Genomic DNA, 19,130 nt, shown 5'->3' with positions numbered 1-19,130 from the left:
AAGGGCAGGGGGAGAGGATTTATTGTTAAGTTATTTTTGAGACAAAGTATTTTTTTTTCCTTTTTCTCCCCAAAGACCCCCGGTATATAGCTGTATATTCTTCGTTGTGAGTCCTTCTAGTTGTGGCATGTGGGACGCCACCTCAGCATGGTTTGATGAGCAGTGCCATGTCTGCGCCCAGGATTCGAACCAATGAAATACTGGGCCACCTGCAGCAGAACGCGTGAACTTAACCACTCGCCCGTGGGGCCAGCCCCGAGACAAAGTATTTTTAATGAAAGGACAGTATGACTGCAACTTAACGTGAGTCTAACACTTTTTATTACTATGAGTGACTAAAAGTCAGAGAGCCTGCCTGACTTTTGATCCAGGGAGAGGAAGAACTATTCCAGCTGAATGTATTTTAAAAGAAAACTGGGGAAACACAATGTGGTATATCCATACAGTGGAATATGATTCAGCTATGCGAAGGAATGAAATTCTGACACAAGCTACAACATGGATAAAGCTTCAAGGTGTTATGCTAAGTGAAATAAGCCAGACACAAAAGGACAAATGTTCTGCGATTCCACTTACATGAAATATCTAGAATAGGCAAATTCATAGAGATAGAAAGTAGATTAGAGGTTACCAGGGGCTGGGGGCATGGGGTGTTACTTATGGTACGGAGTTTCTGTTTGGGATGATGAAAAATTTTGGCAATAGACAGTGGTGATGGTTACAGAACATTATAAATGTACTTAATGGCACATAAGTGTACACTTAAAATTGGTTATAAATGGCAAATTTTATGTTATATACAGTTTACTAGAATAAAAAATAGTATTAAAGAAAGAAAAAAATGAGAGAACAAAGAACACTGCTTTGATGATCATACCTCACAACCTTGAGTATATATAACACCACAAAAGATGAGATGAGAAGCAGAGAGTATAACGAATGAACTAGAATGAACAAATCAGATCCATGAGGCCATTATCTAAAGGCAGTGTGCAGGGAAATCAAGAAAAACCAGGGCAGAGGAAGGAATGATGGGGGTCATGACCTAGATAAATATATAGGAGGAACTAGCTCCTTCAAGGGGCTAGTGTCCAGGAGAAACCCTAAAGAGAAATGAGAGCCAGAGGCAAGTTAGAAAGAGAAGAACATAATGTTTCTCTGTGAGGCTTCTGCCACCTGATGACAGAAGGTCTTAGAAATGGTGAGGGGTAAAAAGTAATTAGTGTAATGAGATGGAGCATAACTCTATGTCTCCAAGAACTACTGATGGCCTCTGGGAAGGAGACGGAAGAGAGGACCGCCATTCAGAATGCCAGGTAGGGGAACTCCAAACAGCCACCCTGGGAGAGTGGCCCCACCAGGACAGTTACAGCTGGGTGTGGCCCAGGGGCTGCATCCCTGTGATTGCTCTTGTCGACATGCTGCAGCAATTCCTAATAGTATAGGAAACAAGAGCAAAAATTGAAACCCCATGATTCCTCTGTCATTATTGTATTGTCCCATGCAGTTCACGTTTTATGAGATTGATGTATATTGACACTCACTGTGTGAAAATATTTTGTTTACCATAATATCATTTATTCTGTGAAGTTTAGCAATCTCTCATGTTCATTTAATAGGAACCATTTGAAAATACATTACTAACCATATACAATCATAAAATTTCATCCTATCTTCTCTATGGATCTAAAACCCATAAAATCATATGCCAATAGCAGTTTAAGAAATAAAAAGATTTCACTATGAAAATATGCAGCCTTGAAAATATATCCAAGACAAATATGGCACACAATAAAAAAAATCATACTTTATTAGTTTTTTACAAAGAGGAAAATGTTAGAGGTCTAATGCTCTGATCCTTTGGTTTCACCAGCTCATTATGACTGTAGTATGCTTGCTATTCAGCACTATGCATTTAAAAAAATAAAACAAGTGATTGGATTCCCAAGTTGTTCCATGAAACATCTGTCTTTTAAGATGTACCACAAAAAAGGCCATTCTTTGCTCTAAAGAGCTTAGGAAATACTGCTTGCGGTATTCTACTTGTTCAGGCAGAAATGTATGTTTGCATATTGAAAGCTTTAAATCCTACAGAAGAAAAAAACTTTGTTGAAACTAGCTTAACTTGTGTTTCCAAGCTACTTGATCATGGCTCTCTGCCCAGTCTCTCTGCCCCCACTTCAGCCCTCCTTCGAGAAACATCCCTTGGGACCTGTGCTGCATGAGCCTCACTTTGGAAAACGCTGCTCTACATTTTTCGACTTTGGAAATTGCTTGAATTTCTGCAGAGATTTTTCTTCTTAACTAGAAATGAAGGGGTCAAAGGACCTGTATTTGAGACACAGGAAACTCTGAGTTTGTGAACATGACTCTTTGGGTGATGTCCTAGTTTTTCTCCAGACTTGAGCTGTCCAATAGAATTTTCTGTGATGAGGATGAAAATATGCTCCCTCTGTACTGTCTAGGACAGTAGCTGGAAGCCACATGTGGATATTGAGCATCTGAAATGTAGCTAATGTGACTGAGGAACTGAATTTTAAATTTTCTTTAATTTTTAATTTAAACAGCCAATTGTGGCTAGTGGCTACCATATTGGACAGCACAGCCCTACAGTGAGGGGAGAGCAAGATCAAACAAATGCACAGAGACCATCTTATCTTCAGTAGAAATGCGTTTTCTGGAGTGTTCTGAGCTGTCCTGTACCAGGTAGATCTAAAGAAGACTTCTCCATTCAGTTTGCCACTAAACTGATTTCCTAACACACTATTCAAAGAGATGGAGAGTACCATTTTGAAAGAGTATAATTATTTCATACTTCCTTTTATTTCAACAAAAATTGGCTGAAGACAAGTGGAAGGGTCAGTAGTGGTCTATGTTGGATTAGAAAAATGCATATTTCTATGTCAAACCACAGAACACTATCTAGGAACATTTGCCAATTGATGAATGTTTTGTATACAGAACTTGTTTAGAAATTTGTGATGCCTCCTTTAATTAAAATAAATACTCTCCAAAGCTTTCTATCTTTGCACTTCAAGCTGTCTCACACACAGAAAGTCTAGCAAGACTTATTTCCAATCTGCAAACGAGCCACTCTTAGAGTTTAAATTAGATTTTTGGACATATGTCAAACATGGAATGCATATTTTTGACATTTCATAATATTAACTTTCTTTTTAAAATACTTTTTGATAAAGAACATCTTGTATATCAAAAAATAAGGAGCCTACAAGATGTGATTCCACGTTCTACATGGTGGGGACGCCAGGTGGTTGAGGCAAGAAAGATATGATTACAGCCTGGGGCTTAGTGCTTACAAACCCACCTTCAGGCATAATGAAAAATTCCTGTTCATTTGGGTATCTCCTTGAAAGCATCACAATATAAGCTACATATATTTTGAGTCTAGAGGTTAATATCTAGTCTTCTTTAAAAGAAGCGAGAACTCAAGGGAAATCTACCTGAAAAATAGTTTTCAAAATATTTCACATATATTTTTATAAAATTAAAATATTCTTAAAGAATAGGAAAAGTAACCATTTTGTTTTCCTTTTGTTATTAAATATTGACCACTTGCTTGCTTTCTATTTCTGAGCCCTACTACATATTGAAAAAAAGGGATCTCCATCTATTTATTAAGTTAAGTTCTAAACTCACTAATTAGTTAGATCTTTGAGTGAAGCACTGGGTATCTCCATTTGTCTTCATCAACTCCTTTCCCATAAAAGGGCTGAAAATGAGGCTCAGACTCTCATTTAACTAAAATCTTCAACAATGTATTAATGTTCTTGTTATAAGTAGTTCCAAAGCACCATTCAACAAAAATATATACAATTTTTTTGCACAGACGAGGCTGTACCGTATACTTGCGCAGGTCTCGATCCAGATCTGATGGGGCCTTTCAAACTTCAGTTTCTACAATTTTTAAGAACCTCTTCAAGGAAAACGACGCAAGAACACAAGCTTGGTTGAGAATTTGGAAGGTCTGTGCAAGCAAAGAGCCCAAGGCGAGGGCTTCAGTAATCCTTCCATAAACCTGCCTCGAAGCAACACACATTCCATTAAAGCAGGAGCGACTGTTAGATGCCTTAAGAAATTCTATCTTATTCCCTTAACCAAAGGTCAGTAATTTGATTTTCTAAAGATCTCCAGTTTTCATTTAAACGTGTAATTTTTCTTTTTGCGGTTGTTAAATCTTGTCCCTGGATTTCCAATTTAAAACATGAAACTCTTTATCCAACTCTTAGTATTATTTTAAGGAATTATCTCCCAGACATATAATATCCCAAAACAATACCAAATAAGATAAAGATGTTTTATTTATAGAGAATGAGCAAGATTTGATTGCCATAGCTTTCTGTATTCCCAGGTCAGTGAGTGTAATATATTCCATATTTTGTTGCTGCTTTCCAGTACTAAACGTGTCAACATTTTACATTGGAGTCATAAAAGTTAGTGAGATAGTACTGATGAATAGCAATAAGCCCAAAGAAAAGAAGAATGTATAATGTGAATTCCTCAGGAAATCAATTAATATTTTTATGAGCAGTAGTAAAAATATGATCAAGATTAGCAGAGAGTGAGGTCAGACTATTTGATCCCAAACTACATTTTTTGTTGAGTTCTGTCTATCATTGTAAAAATATTCTGTGCTGCGTCAAAACTAAAATCTCAGTGCTCCCAAGGCTATACATTTTATATATTAAAATGTACAGAGTTCTTTATTTGGCCACGTAGCCTTTGATAGGTCATACAAACTCTATAATTTCTGTAGTACTTTCAGTTTCTTAATTGACTTTTTGTGGATCTTTGAACTTAGCATATTTTGGTGTTCTGAATTACGTATTACTTGTGCAAAAGTTAGACACTATATTTTATATTTTTTGAAGAGTTTCTTGTTGAGGCAAGGTAAGAAATTCTTATATTGGAGTAAATGATAATCAATATTTGAAAATAAAAGTGATAGGGTATTCACATTAATTCTACATTGTTAAGATTCATTCATTCACTCATTCATGTAGTGACTGTTGAACCCCAAATACATGAATTTACTGAGGACAAGAATATAAAAACCAAGGACAGGAATAAAAAGATACGAAACAAGTGTAACACTTCCACTTGAATCCTAGGAGGTGCTCAAATAATTCTTTATCATGGTAATAAATTTGCTGCAATCATCACACATCTATCAGGCCTTCGCTAGATGGACTGACATTATCATTTAATTGGAAATTCTTGTCTTCGTTTGTTAGCACTAGCTCTCTGGGTAACAGTTAAACCTAGTGATATAGTGGAGCAAAGGATCAGGTAGTCTGATTTTTCCAATGGACATTACTACATGTTTGAATAAGAGTCATAAATATTAACTTTAGCACCTATTTTAAAGAAGCCCAAGTCAATCAAAAGGCTAAAGTCTGTTTCTTTAGCTGGAAACTACACAACAGCAATCATGGATGTATGGCGGACCATCCAGGTATGTAACGATGGGCTGAATGATGAGAAGTCTACAATCATCCAAGCCTGGAGCTCAACACATGGGTGTGTCTTAACTCCGAACATGTGTGTCTACGGGCATATCACAAGGTACCTCTAAGGCTTAATTTGTAAATTCCATGAATGATGGGGAATTTAGTTCTCAACCTTTCTACGCATGAGATTTTTTTGCAACCTCAAGCATTTCTTGGATACCACAAAGTAAGAGATGTACTTTTTGAATCTGTTGATAGTTGAGGAAAAATTAGGCACAGGTAGATTTTTACAATAAACCTGTAAACTACGGCCTGAGAACCACTGCAGCTAATGATGTCTAGGACTTCTTCCAACCCAAGACTGTGTGATTCTTCTATCGTTTTGTTAAACACTGTGTAGGATGAGGTGCTCACTCACTTCCTCTAACTTCTACTTATTAGGTCTTGTTCTGCCTCTGAAACAACATAAACTAACCATGATTTCTTCCACACAATGGCTTTCCATTACTATCCTTAAATCCAGAAAAGATTGGCAGCTTACAAGAATGTACAAGTCACAGCAAAACAGCACATATCAGGAAAAGAGGAAGAGAGAAGGACAAAGTCAAGCTAGGAAATAAGTTTCAAAATCCATCCTCTCAATGGCCTGTTTATATGCTATAGACAGCCCACAAATGTGGCTCTAGGTTTTCTAGCAGTCAGCTTTCAGAGGGAAATCGTATCAGTTGTACAATTCACAATGTCCTCGAGGACAGCAAAAGTATTCCTGTTGCTAAGATCAGACTGAAATAGCTACCATGGTTCCTTATAGAAAAGTCGATTGGGATGCCCTGAACCACACACATTAAAGTTGCTGTATAATGACCACAATATAAACAAATGGCATTAAACCAAAGTACTATCTAGGAAAAGCAATTCTTTGAAGGGATAAAATAGTGAGGCCTAGGTATCTAGTTCCCCTGCTGTAGATCTGGCTCGATCCAGGGCTATATTCCAGAATATTTGAAAGACAGGATCAAATGAATGTCCTGTAAGTAATTTTCCTTGAATATTGGATCTTTTAGGTGAACTTTTGATAAATATTGATTATATTTTTGATTAAATATTAAATAAATATGCAGTTACTTTATGCTGGGCACTGTTCTAAGGCTTTTGAACTGATTATCTCATTTAATATTTGTAATAATCTTACACAAGGTGACTATAATATGCCCTGTTTTAGAAACAGGGAAACTAAAGCACAGAAAGATTAAGACCACTGGGAATTGGTGGAGCCAAGAACTGAACTTAAGATCCAATCTAATCTCCTTTTTTTGAGGAAGATTAGCCCTGAGCCAACATCTGCTGCCTAACCTCCTCATTTTGCTGAGGAAGACTGGCCCTGAGCTAACATCTGTGCCCATCTTCCTTGACATTATATGTGGGACGCCTGCCATAGCGTGGCTTGACAAGTGGTGTGTAGGTCTGCACCCGGGATCCAAACCAGCAAATCCCTGGTCATCAAAGTGGAACATGCAAACTTAACTACTGTGCCACTGGGTTAGCCCTCTAATCTCCTTTTTGACCACTACAGAATCCCAAATGGCATGTACGTTGGGTTAACATCCTTTTGTGAAAGCTAGGATTTGAAGAAAAAGGGCAATGATGAGGTCAATTTATTTCTGTTGAGAAGCCAAATCAATGGGAATTGATGTAATCCTGAAAAAGACTGTGAGGATTGGAGAAAAAAGGCAGGAAAAGAAAGGAAAGCATTGAATTAATCCTTCAGAAAGTCATTTTTCTTTGTTCTTTTTTCAACTTCTTCAAATTGCAAACTATGGTTGTTCAAAATATGTGTGTGAATTCTTTAATACTCTTTCCTTTAAGGATGGAGCCCAATTCCCTGCCCTTTGAGGGTGTGCTGGTTGTAGTACCTCCCCTCTAATAAACAGAATAAAGCAGGAGTGATGGTGTACAACTTTGGAGGTCAGGTCACACAAGGCACTGTGGCTTTCTCTCTGATCTTTCCTGGATCACTTGCTCCAGATAAGTTAGCTGTCACCCTGGGGACAAACAGCCTAAGAAGAGGGCCATTCAGTGAGGAACTATGGCCTTCTGCCAATAGCCAGTTTGGAGCTGATGCCTTTTTGGCCAACAGTCATGTGAAGGTGCTATCTTGAAAGTGGAACTTCCAGCCCCAGTCAAGCTTTCAGATAACTGCATCCAGCTTGACTACAACCTCATAAGACAGCCTGAGCCAGAACCACCCAGCTAAGCCACTCATGGATTCCTAACCCTCAGAAACCCTGTGAGATAATAAATGTTTATTAATTAAATGGTTAAAATTTGGGGTTATTTGTTACGCAGCAATAGATAACTAATATACAAACCAGAGAACACACCTCCTCAAACAACAAAACAGAACAAATCAAAGTAAAACAAAATGCATTACCTAGAATTTCCAAAGGACAAAGAAATATCCTAAAGATAGCAATCTTCCTTTAGGTAAGGTTTGCCCCAAATTCTCTTAACTCAAAGATATTGAAGCAATTCAGTTCATTTCCAAGGTAACTTTCCATGATTTGGAGCTTATTTACTTATTTATAATGCCACATTGCACAAAAAAGGGAAGATAAAGGCATTCAAACCTTAAAATTATAAAAAACCTTCAAAGTTCTTAAAGCAAGGTGAAAAACTGAATGCAGAAGATGGGCCAAAGAAATCCTCATCTCATAAAGAAAGTTAAGATCTTAAACTAGCTTTAGAGACTGGAACAACAGTAGTCAATTAGCAGGCAGAAGCATACAATTTAGCCATTAGTTAAAAACAATTGTAAATCATTTTAAAGGAAAACATTCACCAGCATTCTGATCCTGGAATCTGGCAGCTTGTTTAGGCTACGCACGATCAGTGGGTGCAGATTATACAGTAAATGATGATGACTAAGGCTGGAACTGTAGTTTGATTTCCCTGATTTCTAAGGCTAGCAAACATCACTTGAGTTTTCATTTGAATGCAATCACCATGATTAATTCAGAGGTATAGCTTTCCACTTAGGCATCACGGTATCCCATTATTTTTCAACTTCCCCTTCTTCTACTTTATCACTCAGCCCAGGGCTTTGTGAGCCCCACTGCATGTCAGATAGGAAGCTTCACGAAGCACAACAGATGCCAACTTATGCATAGGTGACTCACAGAGCTCAGCAGAAAATTAGGTCTGGGCAATATGCCTCTGCTATCAAGACTCCTTCTTCCACAAAATTCCTCATGGAGTTGCAATTTTAAAAGAAATGTCTTCCCGTTAAAATTCAATAGCATTTTATAAGCACATACACTTTCTTCCTTTTCTAGCCTGCATGAAATTTAATATCAGGATTACTATCCATTTGTCATTTCAACCTATAATTTAGTTAGGCTTTTTGTGTTTGAGTTACACTTCACTCACCCCTTCACCATCAGCTTACAGCCATGGGTTCATTCGAGAAGGCATCTAGGTCATATGCGTTGACCTCTTAGAACAAACCTTTTCCATGTTGCTTACTCTGCTTCCCCAGGAGGTACCATTAGTTCTGCTCATCTCTATTTAAAATGATTTTTATGACAGAATATCATTTCAAGTTCTCCATATGAATCTTCATTTTATTTCTTGAAATAGGCAAACAACATCGCTAAGATATCACTGACACAGAATTCTCTTTCTCTTTCACTCCTCTCTATTTAAAGCCAACTCTGAAGAAATAATAAATTGTTGCCTTGAATCAGCTGAGTACTGGGAGAAAAGTTTAAAAGCCTGGGCTAGTGATTTACATCTTAGACTAAACACAGTGATAAACAATTAAAGCAGAAAATCCTAATATGACTCTTCCCTTCCCTCCAAAATATATGTTTTCATATCTGAGATCTTATAGAAGAATTTTTAAATCTACTTTCTTCCACATCAGTTCAAAGATGTCTGAGTCCAAAGGAAAAATGAAAATAAAACAAGTATAGAATCCTAGCCAATTTGCCAAAGTAAACAGACACACACAAAGGCAACACCCAGGGGTGTGGCTGGTACTCACCCCGCAGCCCAGACTGTTGCCCCCTTCGCAAGTGACTTTCCTCCTGCTTGGCTCAGGAAGCAGGCCTGCTCCGCAGCCAGGGCTGGGGCACAGCACGCCCCCCATCTGCAGCACACACTCTTCGGCGCCATATTGCTGGTACCGGTTGTACTGTGAAAAAACGACATGAGTTTTTAAAACTAATGATACTAAGATGTACTGTTTTAGCCAAAATGTTGATAGATGATGGTGTGTGGGATTTCTTTCTTAATCTGTTTCAGTAAAAAATGGCGGGGAGCTGTGGATAAGGAATGGTCCAACATGGAGAAAGTCTCCCAATTCCAACTGGCCAAACAGGTGAGGCATTTATTCTTTGTATTTCTAGAAATTGTCCTTAGAAGATAGATTTTCTGAAGTTTGGTTTTTAATACTACTTCCACCAACTGTATTTAACAGTCTTATTTCATAGAAATCTTAAGGAACGTATCCATTATTGAGTTATGGGCACTTATAATGCACCATTATCAATCTCATCAAGTAGACTATTTTCATGCCTCTATTCAGGACTCTCTGGGTTTTTACAACCACTTTGAAAATAGGCCCCAACATTCCACCCCGTGGTAGTTGCTAGCAGCCCACACAATATCAGGGAACATATTCAGCTTGATAAAGAAGAGACTAATGTTAAAGAGTCAAATTTTCCTTTTGTGCTTATTCTTAAAGCCTGAATTCCTTTCTCCCTGACTTTGTTTCTTTGGGCTACTGCTCGGCTCAATTCCCCTTCCTGGTTTCCGCAACCTGCGGAACAAAACCGAAACTCCATCATACAATTTCAAGGTCTTCCTTGTTGCAGCCCAAGTTACTCTTCTCCTTGCATTATTTGATCATGTTCTCTTCCAACTCAGAACAAGTCAAATAGATTTGATCAACTATTAACTAATTTATGTAACATTTATTGAGAGCCTTCTGTGTGCCAGACATTACTGTGGGTGCTGAGGATACAGCTGTGAACAAGACAGACACCTCTGCTCTTGTCCACGAGACCAACAAGAAATACTGCAAGATTGAACTGTATCGTATTTCAGTGGGAAGGAGAATAAAAAAATAGAGAAGAGACAGACAGCAGGGAAGATGGGGATTACAGTTTTGAAGAGGTGACTAGGGAATAGGGAATGCCTTATAAAGAAGGTACGTAGAAGGAAACATCTGAGGGAGATTAGAAAAGAGAGCCATGTGGCTACCTGGGGGAAGATTTCCAGGCCTAAAATACAGCATTCTAAAGATCCAGAAGCCACAATGTGCTTGGTTTGTCCGAGGTACAGCAAAGAGGCCAGTGCCGCTGAAGTAAGTGAACAGGAGGGAAAACAATGGAAGATGAAGTCAGAGAGTTAATGGGGATCGAGGATGGATAGGCCCCTGAAGGCCATTATAAGAACTCTGGCTGTTATTCTGAGAGATTGGGAACCACTGGAGTGTTTTGATCTTGGAGCTACATAATTCGACTAATCTTTTAAAGACAGCCATCTGGCTGAGATGCTCAGAATAGACTCTTGGGGGCAAGCTGGGAAGCAGGAAGCAGAGAAGCAGGTAAGACATTATTTCAGCAAGCCAGGTGAGAGATGGTGGTAGCTTGAACTAGGGAGGCAGGGGTGGAAATGGGGAGCAGTGATAGAATTCTGGATATATTTTGAAGGTAGAAACGGCAAAATTTGGGGGCAGATTGGACACACGGTGTGAGAGAAAAAGGAATCAAGCACGAGTGTAAAGGTTTTCCCTGAGAAGACAGGACAGAGAGAGAGAAAGAATATTACTGAGACAGGAAGACTTGGAAGAAGAAAGGGTTGTGTGTGTGTATTTAGGGAGTTGAGAAAAGGAATCATTATTTTTATGTGCTCATTTGCAGTTTGATAACCTATTACACAGCTGAGTCAAAATGTTAACTAGCTAAGTGAATATGTGAGCTTGCAGTTTAGGAGAAAAACATGAGTGGTAGATACAAATTTTGAGGTCTAGGTGCATGGAAAGCTGAAAAGAAAGGGTTAGCATCAGGCCTACCATCCATTTTTCTCATTTTTCTGGCCCCAGGAAAGAAAGATGACATAGTCAAATCCTCTTATAAACATGCTAATGGTACATACATATAATGACATTTGCTAGAAAAGAGTTCTTATTTATAGAATGCATTTAACAGGAAATAGTTGGTTTAAGATTGCTTATGGTAAACAAACTAGAACCTATGAATTTATGGGTCAAGGCTCTCTGTAAAATGTCATAAACCATGCAGTTATCAAGGGATAAAATGAAGACATTTCATCAAATGATAAATGACGAAACAGTTTACATAACTGAGAGATTTCATGTTAGTGGTCATTCCATGAACTTCTCAGAGACTCGTTTATTTTGCCTAGAGTACGTCCTAATATGCTAAGACAGGACCTGGGAGCCATGTCAAATGAATTGGACTTCTCTGTTTCTTTGATGCTTACCCACATCCTTGAAGTTATTAGTAAAACTTGACACTGGGTCATATCTATGATTCTTGTAAGTCTGATTTGACAATATCACTCCGTGTTATCTCAATAGAAATGACATTGGATGAGATTATTCAATCTGTTTAGGGAATATGAGAATGAGTTAGCAAAGAAGACTAAGAAATGGCAGCCTATGAGACAGGTGGGAAATGAGAAGGATGTGGGTGTCCTGGAAGCCAAGGGAACAAAATATTTCAAGGAAGCTGTCATGATAAACTGTGTCAAGGGCTGCAGGTAAGCCAGTTACTTAAAATTGGTTGAAGTTATAAATGTAGATGCCATTGTGTTATGGACAAGAGCCATTTCAGTGGAGTCATGGAGCCAAGGCCTTATTGGAGTGGAGTAAAGGAGAATTGGAGGAGAGGAATTCTAAGAGGTGAGAAAGGACATTTTTTTCTAGGAGGTTGGCTGAAAAGGGAAGCAAAGACATGGGACAGCAGCTGGATGGGGCTGTTGCACTGTAAAGGATATTTTGAAAATGGAGAAATAATATTTTGGTACGCCGAAAGGAATGAGTTCGAAAAGAAGGCAAATTGATGATTTAAGATAGAAAAAGAGCTGTGTCTTAGAGTAGGTGGAGGGAACAGGATCTAAAGGATGAGTAGACGGGTTGGCCTTAGACAGAAGGGAAGGTAGCCATCCTTAGTAAAAGGAAAGAAGGCAGCATGTTTGAGCCCAGGGCGGACAGACAAAGGAGGCATTGGAAATTTGAGAAGAGAAATAAAGGTATGAATGATAAAAGGAGAAGGAATGGATGAGGGGACTTAGTATTATTGCTCGACAGTACCAACAACCGACTTGAGGTTAGAGATTATGAACTTAAAGGAAAGTAGTCAGTGGAGTTGTCTGTTTTTCTCCACCAACACTTAGCTGTAAGTGCAGCATAGGCAGGAAGTTGGATTCAAGCCTGGTGGGGGATTTATCAGACTTGTATGAGGAAGCAAGACATTCCTCAATCACTCCCACTCCTACGTGGCTTTGGCACACAACATCCCCTCATATAACTGTGAGTGATTTCAACAAACATTTCTCAAATCCCTCTGCTGTGCTGAGCTCCGTACCATTGGACTGTTCAACCTTTATGTCTTGACCTATCCAAAATGGGTACAAAGTTTCAGTTTTGAAAGACGAATGAGTTCTGAGATTGAATGTACAGCATGCTGAATACAGTTAACAATACTATATTGTATACTTGAAATTTGTTAAGAGGGTAGGTATTTCAGAACTATAAGACTTTTACTTAATATTTTGTATTCTACATCTGTATCTCCTTTCTTCCACAGTGGTTCTGAAAAACGCAAAGTGTGATAGAATTACAATATTCCGTAACAGCTCATTTGCTTTATCTCATATTATACCTATGATGATTTTAGAATAACATACCAATACTATCACCATGAATATGATTACGAAAACTTCAAACATATTTTCATATGCTTCATCCATTCTCCTGCTAAATCTTTCTAATAATAATACTGTATCTACATTGTTGAAACATATGGCCATTTCATACTATGCTTTCTTTCTCTTAATTTTCATATTATGTTAATTCTACACACACACACAATCAGTGCTCACCACCAACCCTTACGGTGATTTCTCTCCAGTAATTTTGGTTGTTAAAGCTTGTTCTCTAGTAAATTCCTCAGAAGATCATAGGAAAAATATTCACTGAGTTCTTGCATATTGGTGACAGTTTATTTGGGACCTTTATTCTTAAAAATGAGGTTGGTTGGATATTAAGTCTTAGGATCACATTTTTTTCCCCTTCTAATATCTTCAATGTCTTACTCCATGTTCTGTTGTAAAGTGTTATGGACAAGCCTGATAACAATCCAATTTCTTTTTCCTTACAAGTGAATTGATCTTTTGCTCAGATGCCCAAAAGATTATTTTTTCTTTTTCTTTAGAATCTAGTAATTTTGTTAGAATATGTCTTGGTCCTGGTCATTTTCTGATCAATTTTCACAAGCAGGCTATGCCAGGAAAGTCATATTGAATTTAAGTTTTAATTTTTGCTCTATTCTCTTGCTTTGATGTTTTCTTATGGGATTCCTAGTATACATATATTGGATCTTCTTTATCTAACTTCTAAATGTGTCAACTTCTCTGGAATCCTTTATTTTACTTTATTTTCACTTTTCAGAAGTTGCTTCCTTTTTGCTTTCTATTTCATTTAAGACAATATCTATTGTTATTTATTTGTATTTGTATAATTTCTTAATAACTTAGTTCCCTTTGAAATATTTTAGTTTCTCCTGATTTGTGGGCATGCCTGACTGACATGCTTTATTTGTCTCTCAAGACATTATTTTTCTTTCTGCTTATCCTCTTCAAAAATTTATATGGAATTTAACCTTGTTTCTTTTCTGTTGGAATTTTACTTTCTTCCTCTCTGTTACTCAGTTTTACATGAAATTAGTTCTCCTAGAATTTTAGAAGGAAGTAGGATTCAGAATAGCTCTTAATGGCTGTAGAATTTTCTCTTCTGGTTTCTGGGGTAGTGTTCAAAAATATGGGGGCTCCCTTTCTGAGATCTCCCAACTCTGTTACCCCACTTTGAGCTGGACTTTCTCTTTCCTTTTTCCATTTTCTATTCTGAGCAATTTTCTCCTCAGTGTGGGGCTCTGCTCTGACCAAGATCTTTGCCTGGTTAAGTTTTGAGAGTCCATGGGACCTAGATGCTCCAGTCCCTTCAGACCTCACGATAGACCCACTGCATTCCCCCTGTATCTTCTTATGTATTTGTATCTTCTGAATTTAGCATAATATCTTGTCCATAGTTGGTACACAATAGTTGTAGAATGAATTGATGAACTCTAACTCCATTAAATGTCAATTAATTAAATAATTCTAATCAAATAATCAACAGGAATGGGAACTAATAATAGAGTGATATAGGGTGGTTCAACCTAAATAAATATTTTTCTATTTTAAATAAATTGCTCTTAAGTAATTGGCTATTTTCTGATTTGATGACAGATCATCTAACTATTTAATTTAGTTAAGCAATTTTACTACTATGACAATAGCCTTTATCTAAGAAGGACAAAGTCCAATAACACTTTAGAAATTCTTGCTGACTGCATTTGTAGTGGCCTCGAATACTGATGGAACATGTAAAACTATGTTCCCTTTTCCATTCATTAGCTAAGGAACTTATAAGAAATGACTTTATTATATTCATTCTATTTGTAATACACTGAGGAGCATTTGAGCATACAATTCCTTTTCTAAAGGAAGACAAACATTTTAACTCATATGCCTGATACTTTCTGATGATTAAAAAGTACACACACCGTCTGAAATAAAACCTATGCCTACCGAATGAATTGCTTTTTTTTAACATCGTGAAATTTATAAGAAAAAAATTTGACCTAGGGCCAAAAAGTGCTAGTATTCATAGAAAGCTTAACACCCTAAGGAAATACTTTAGACGTGTAATTGCAAATATGTTATTAGCAGAGATCTTTATTTGGTTCCCTTCAAGATATGACCCACATTTCCACAGCTTCTTTTCAACCACTTACTGGCACATGTTTGAGAATGCATTGAAAGAACCCAACTATATAATTATCAGAGACTTGTGACACATTAGCTCAAAGTAGAACAGAATACCTGTATTCATCTGAGTGTAAAATATATACAGTGGTGGTGCAGTGATAAGTGGACTCCAGTTGGTGAACACAAACACACACCGATCCATTGACACTACTTGTGTTATTTCCAAGGGCTTTTTTGCTCACAAATATTGGATAGCATTTTATAAGTAGAACTAACTTGAAGGAATGTAATTAATTTGTCATGTGGACTAGGTCTGTGTAGAATCCATTCTCAGATGACCTAAAAAGCAGCAAATTCTCTGAAAATCACTTATGTATCATTTGTCTTTGGAATCATGGTGAGCATCTGTGTGTGCTTGTGTATGTAGATATATTAATATTTACCCGCCAACTTATGCTGTTTAAGCTATTATTAAAACTAGTTTGCAGTTTTCTGGATATACTTTCATCAAGTGGATAATCCACAGACAGATAACTGAGATAATTTAGAGTTGACAACACATTTGCAAAAATTGTTGAAAATAATGTTAATATTAACAAAGCATACTACTCTGCAACTAAAGAAAAAAAATTTCCTCCTATATTTCATCAGATTATAGTGAAAATACATTCCATTAGTATGACCTGTCTAGATAAAATCTAGACTCTTTGCTATGGTTTATAGTTTATTTATTTGGGCAGTAAATTATTCAGTCTTTATGTGCATGCTTATAGATTCTCTTAAGAATAAGAAATATTCTTTTTAAAGTATAAAATTCATAGAAGCTTCAATAAACTCATATTTTAAGAATCTAAATAATGAGTCATGGGAGAGCATAATCAAATAGAGGTTGCATATCGGTGGTCTGTAGATAGAGAGCTGGATTGGGTAGAATATTGCTCTATAATGAAGCAGGGTCACAGGTTCAAGTCCTACACAGGCCAGTTTCTTGCCAGCCACTGACTGTATGCTAAATACAGCTGGTCGCCTGAGGGAAGGGGTCAGGCCGGGCAGGAACTGTGTCTGAATATCCTGCACCACTGGAAAACCACTCAAAAGGCCTGTCTTGTGTGGGAGGGCACAGACAGCTTCATCGTGATGTTTAATTCACATGCTTTCCTAAGAAAAGCAAGCAAGAAGGAATCTAAATTTTAAAACTGCAAGAAATTTGAAGTACGGGGATACTAGGTAAAACTAAAATCTAGGAAAACTGGCAAACGTTCTGTCAAAATGAGTCACTGGCTTGTCAGCAATCCAGGAGCTGCATGGCAGCCGGTCAAATCCTTCCAGCAGGGAATGAGGCTGTTTCTGTTCTGCCGTGGAATTTTCCAGAGTATCCTTTTGGGGGCACTCAGGTACAGCTACCAAAGCAACCCATACACAGGATCAGACTTGTCTTGCTTTTCCCCCTAAATTCTGGCTTCAGTTGAGTCTTAGCCACAGGCACATGGGGATTCCCTTCCTGGGTCTTCTTTCTTCCTTGGAGGAGAGAAATTCTGATCAGAGATACCATTCACTGAATTCTTGCTCTGTGCCAAGAGACTGTCCCAACACCGCCTACACAGTTCACTCCCTGTCAACCCTGGGACGCTGTAAATGAGGCCACTGAGTCCCAAAGAAGTTCCATCCTTTGCTGAACTTGACATAGGCAGGAAACCACAATCCCACTTCAGAACTCAGGGCTGTGACTCTCAAAGTTGACCCTTTCCCCAATACCAAGCTACCTCCACTTTCTTTTTTTCCACTTTATTAAAAAAAATTCAGCTCACTATTCCTCAGTCATCTTTTAGAAACTAACGAAAAACAGCTTATTATTATAGCACTTCCTCTTTGGATTAAAAAAATCTAAAATAACTTCATAGAGGAACACGAACTTATGGTTAATTCATTTCCCTTTGCTGTGCAGACGATGCCCTATTTTCTGTGTGTATTAGAATTAAAAAAAAAAACACTCCTTAAATTCTTATTTTTCCTCATTTGCAGGTAGTTAGCCCCGGGGGAGCTGGTGACAACCTCCGTGGGGGTGCGGGCCACATTGCTGTTCGTATTCTCTGTTCTGTTGCTAATAATGTTCTTTTCATCCCTGGACATCTGTCATCGACTGATGAAGTAAATTGGCTAGAGAAAGGGCTGGATCTTGTTCACTGCATAGAAAAAACAATCATTAGGACAGCTGAAATCAAACGTAAGGAGGAAACAGATCCAACAACACCTAAAATATAATTAGAGCAGCAGACTGTATCCTGGATTGCAGTTTAGGAAGGTTTTTTCTTTTTCAGATGACATGATGCCAAAAAGTGCCTCAACTTCCAGTCGCTGTAGAATCTTCTGGAAAGGAGGTCAAAACCAATTGGCTTCTTGGTCCCGTCTCCACACTGTGGCCTGTGGCAGTGCCCCAGGGGAAGGGAAAGACTATGGAGGTAGGTACTGGGAACTGTTTTCCTCACAGGAGTTTCTACCATGGGTGTGACTTCAGAGACAAACAGGACTGCTAAGCACACTCGCCCCACGGGGCACTCAGCAAAGGGCAAGGCTGTCTGTGGGCACGTATTATTTATCCTTTACTAGAGTCCCTGAGAAATGGTTTTGGGTAGTACTGTTAGATTCCAAGTCCAAGAACTTCACCATCAGAGAAAAGGAATTTGTCTCTGACTTCCTGGAGGGGTGCTGTGGTCCTCATCACCGACACCTGGCCTTTTCTTCTAACACAGTATTTTCACATCTCTCCCTTCTGCTCATTCTCCAGACGTTGTCCATCCAGTCCCGAGGCAACTGTGCTAGTTTCAAGGTGATGCTGAGGCCAGAGGAAAGGGGAGAGTGACATTTCATTGTCTGGAAGTTTTGGGTAAGGCTTTGGTTTGAGACAATGAAATGGGTTAGTTCCTCTGCACATTAATAAACCGATTGGAACTTCAATGATGCCAATAAATCTTTTCTTTGTTTTGTGAGATTAGCCCTGAGCTAACATCTGCCACCAATCCTGCTCTTTTGGCTGAGGAAGACTGGCCCTGAGCTAACATCCATGCCCATCTTCCTCTATTTTATATGTGGGGTGCCTGCCACAGCTTGCTTGATGAACGGTGTGTAGGTCCATGCCTGGGATCTGAACCAGTGAACCCTGATCCTCTGAAGCAGAGAACATGAATGTAACCACTACGCCACCAGGCCAGCCAGCCCCCCAAATAATTTTTAAAATGATTTATTGGATTTATTAGATGACTTTATGTTTATAACTATGTAACTTTGAAATGAACAAGCCTATGATACCAACTTTTGGGAGTGAAGGGCAAGTAAGTTGTCTTAATATCAAGAGACCTGAGATGACAATAGCCAGGTGATGACAATAGCCAGGTGATGACAATAGCCTGGTGATGACAATAGCCAGGTGGTCTGGTTGTACACCTATGTCCCTCCAAAGATCATCAGAACGCATTCCATCATGCCTCACATCATTATTTACGTCTGAGACTTAAGCCTCCCCTGTTATTCTTATCCCCAAACTCTCATTCCCATGTGGGTCTCTATATTCCCCAATACGAGCCTCCTTTCTCTCCCATACCCTTTCTC

General features: G+C 38.3%; 1 protein-coding gene across 3 annotated transcripts in view; it reads right to left on the bottom strand.

Annotated features, from left to right (window-relative positions):
• The window catches only part of PRKN (parkin RBR E3 ubiquitin protein ligase), a 1,211,604-nt gene that overhangs the window by 174,606 nt on the left and 1,017,868 nt on the right, over positions 1-19,130 (bottom strand). For all 3 annotated transcript variants that reach the window (XM_046670682.1, XM_046670681.1, XM_046670680.1), the window contains exon 9: positions 9,511-9,660. In XM_046670682.1, coding sequence (XP_046526638.1) covers positions 9,511-9,660 — 150 coding nt within the window. The remainder of the gene's footprint in view (positions 1-9,510; positions 9,661-19,130) is intronic.

The sequence above is a fragment of the Equus quagga genome, chromosome 8 (assembly GCF_021613505.1).
Source record: "Equus quagga isolate Etosha38 chromosome 8, UCLA_HA_Equagga_1.0, whole genome shotgun sequence".
Lineage (NCBI taxonomy): Eukaryota > Metazoa > Chordata > Mammalia > Perissodactyla > Equidae > Equus > Equus quagga.
The sequence above is the reverse complement of the archived record's forward strand: the minus strand, read 5'-3'. Positions and strand labels throughout refer to the sequence as shown.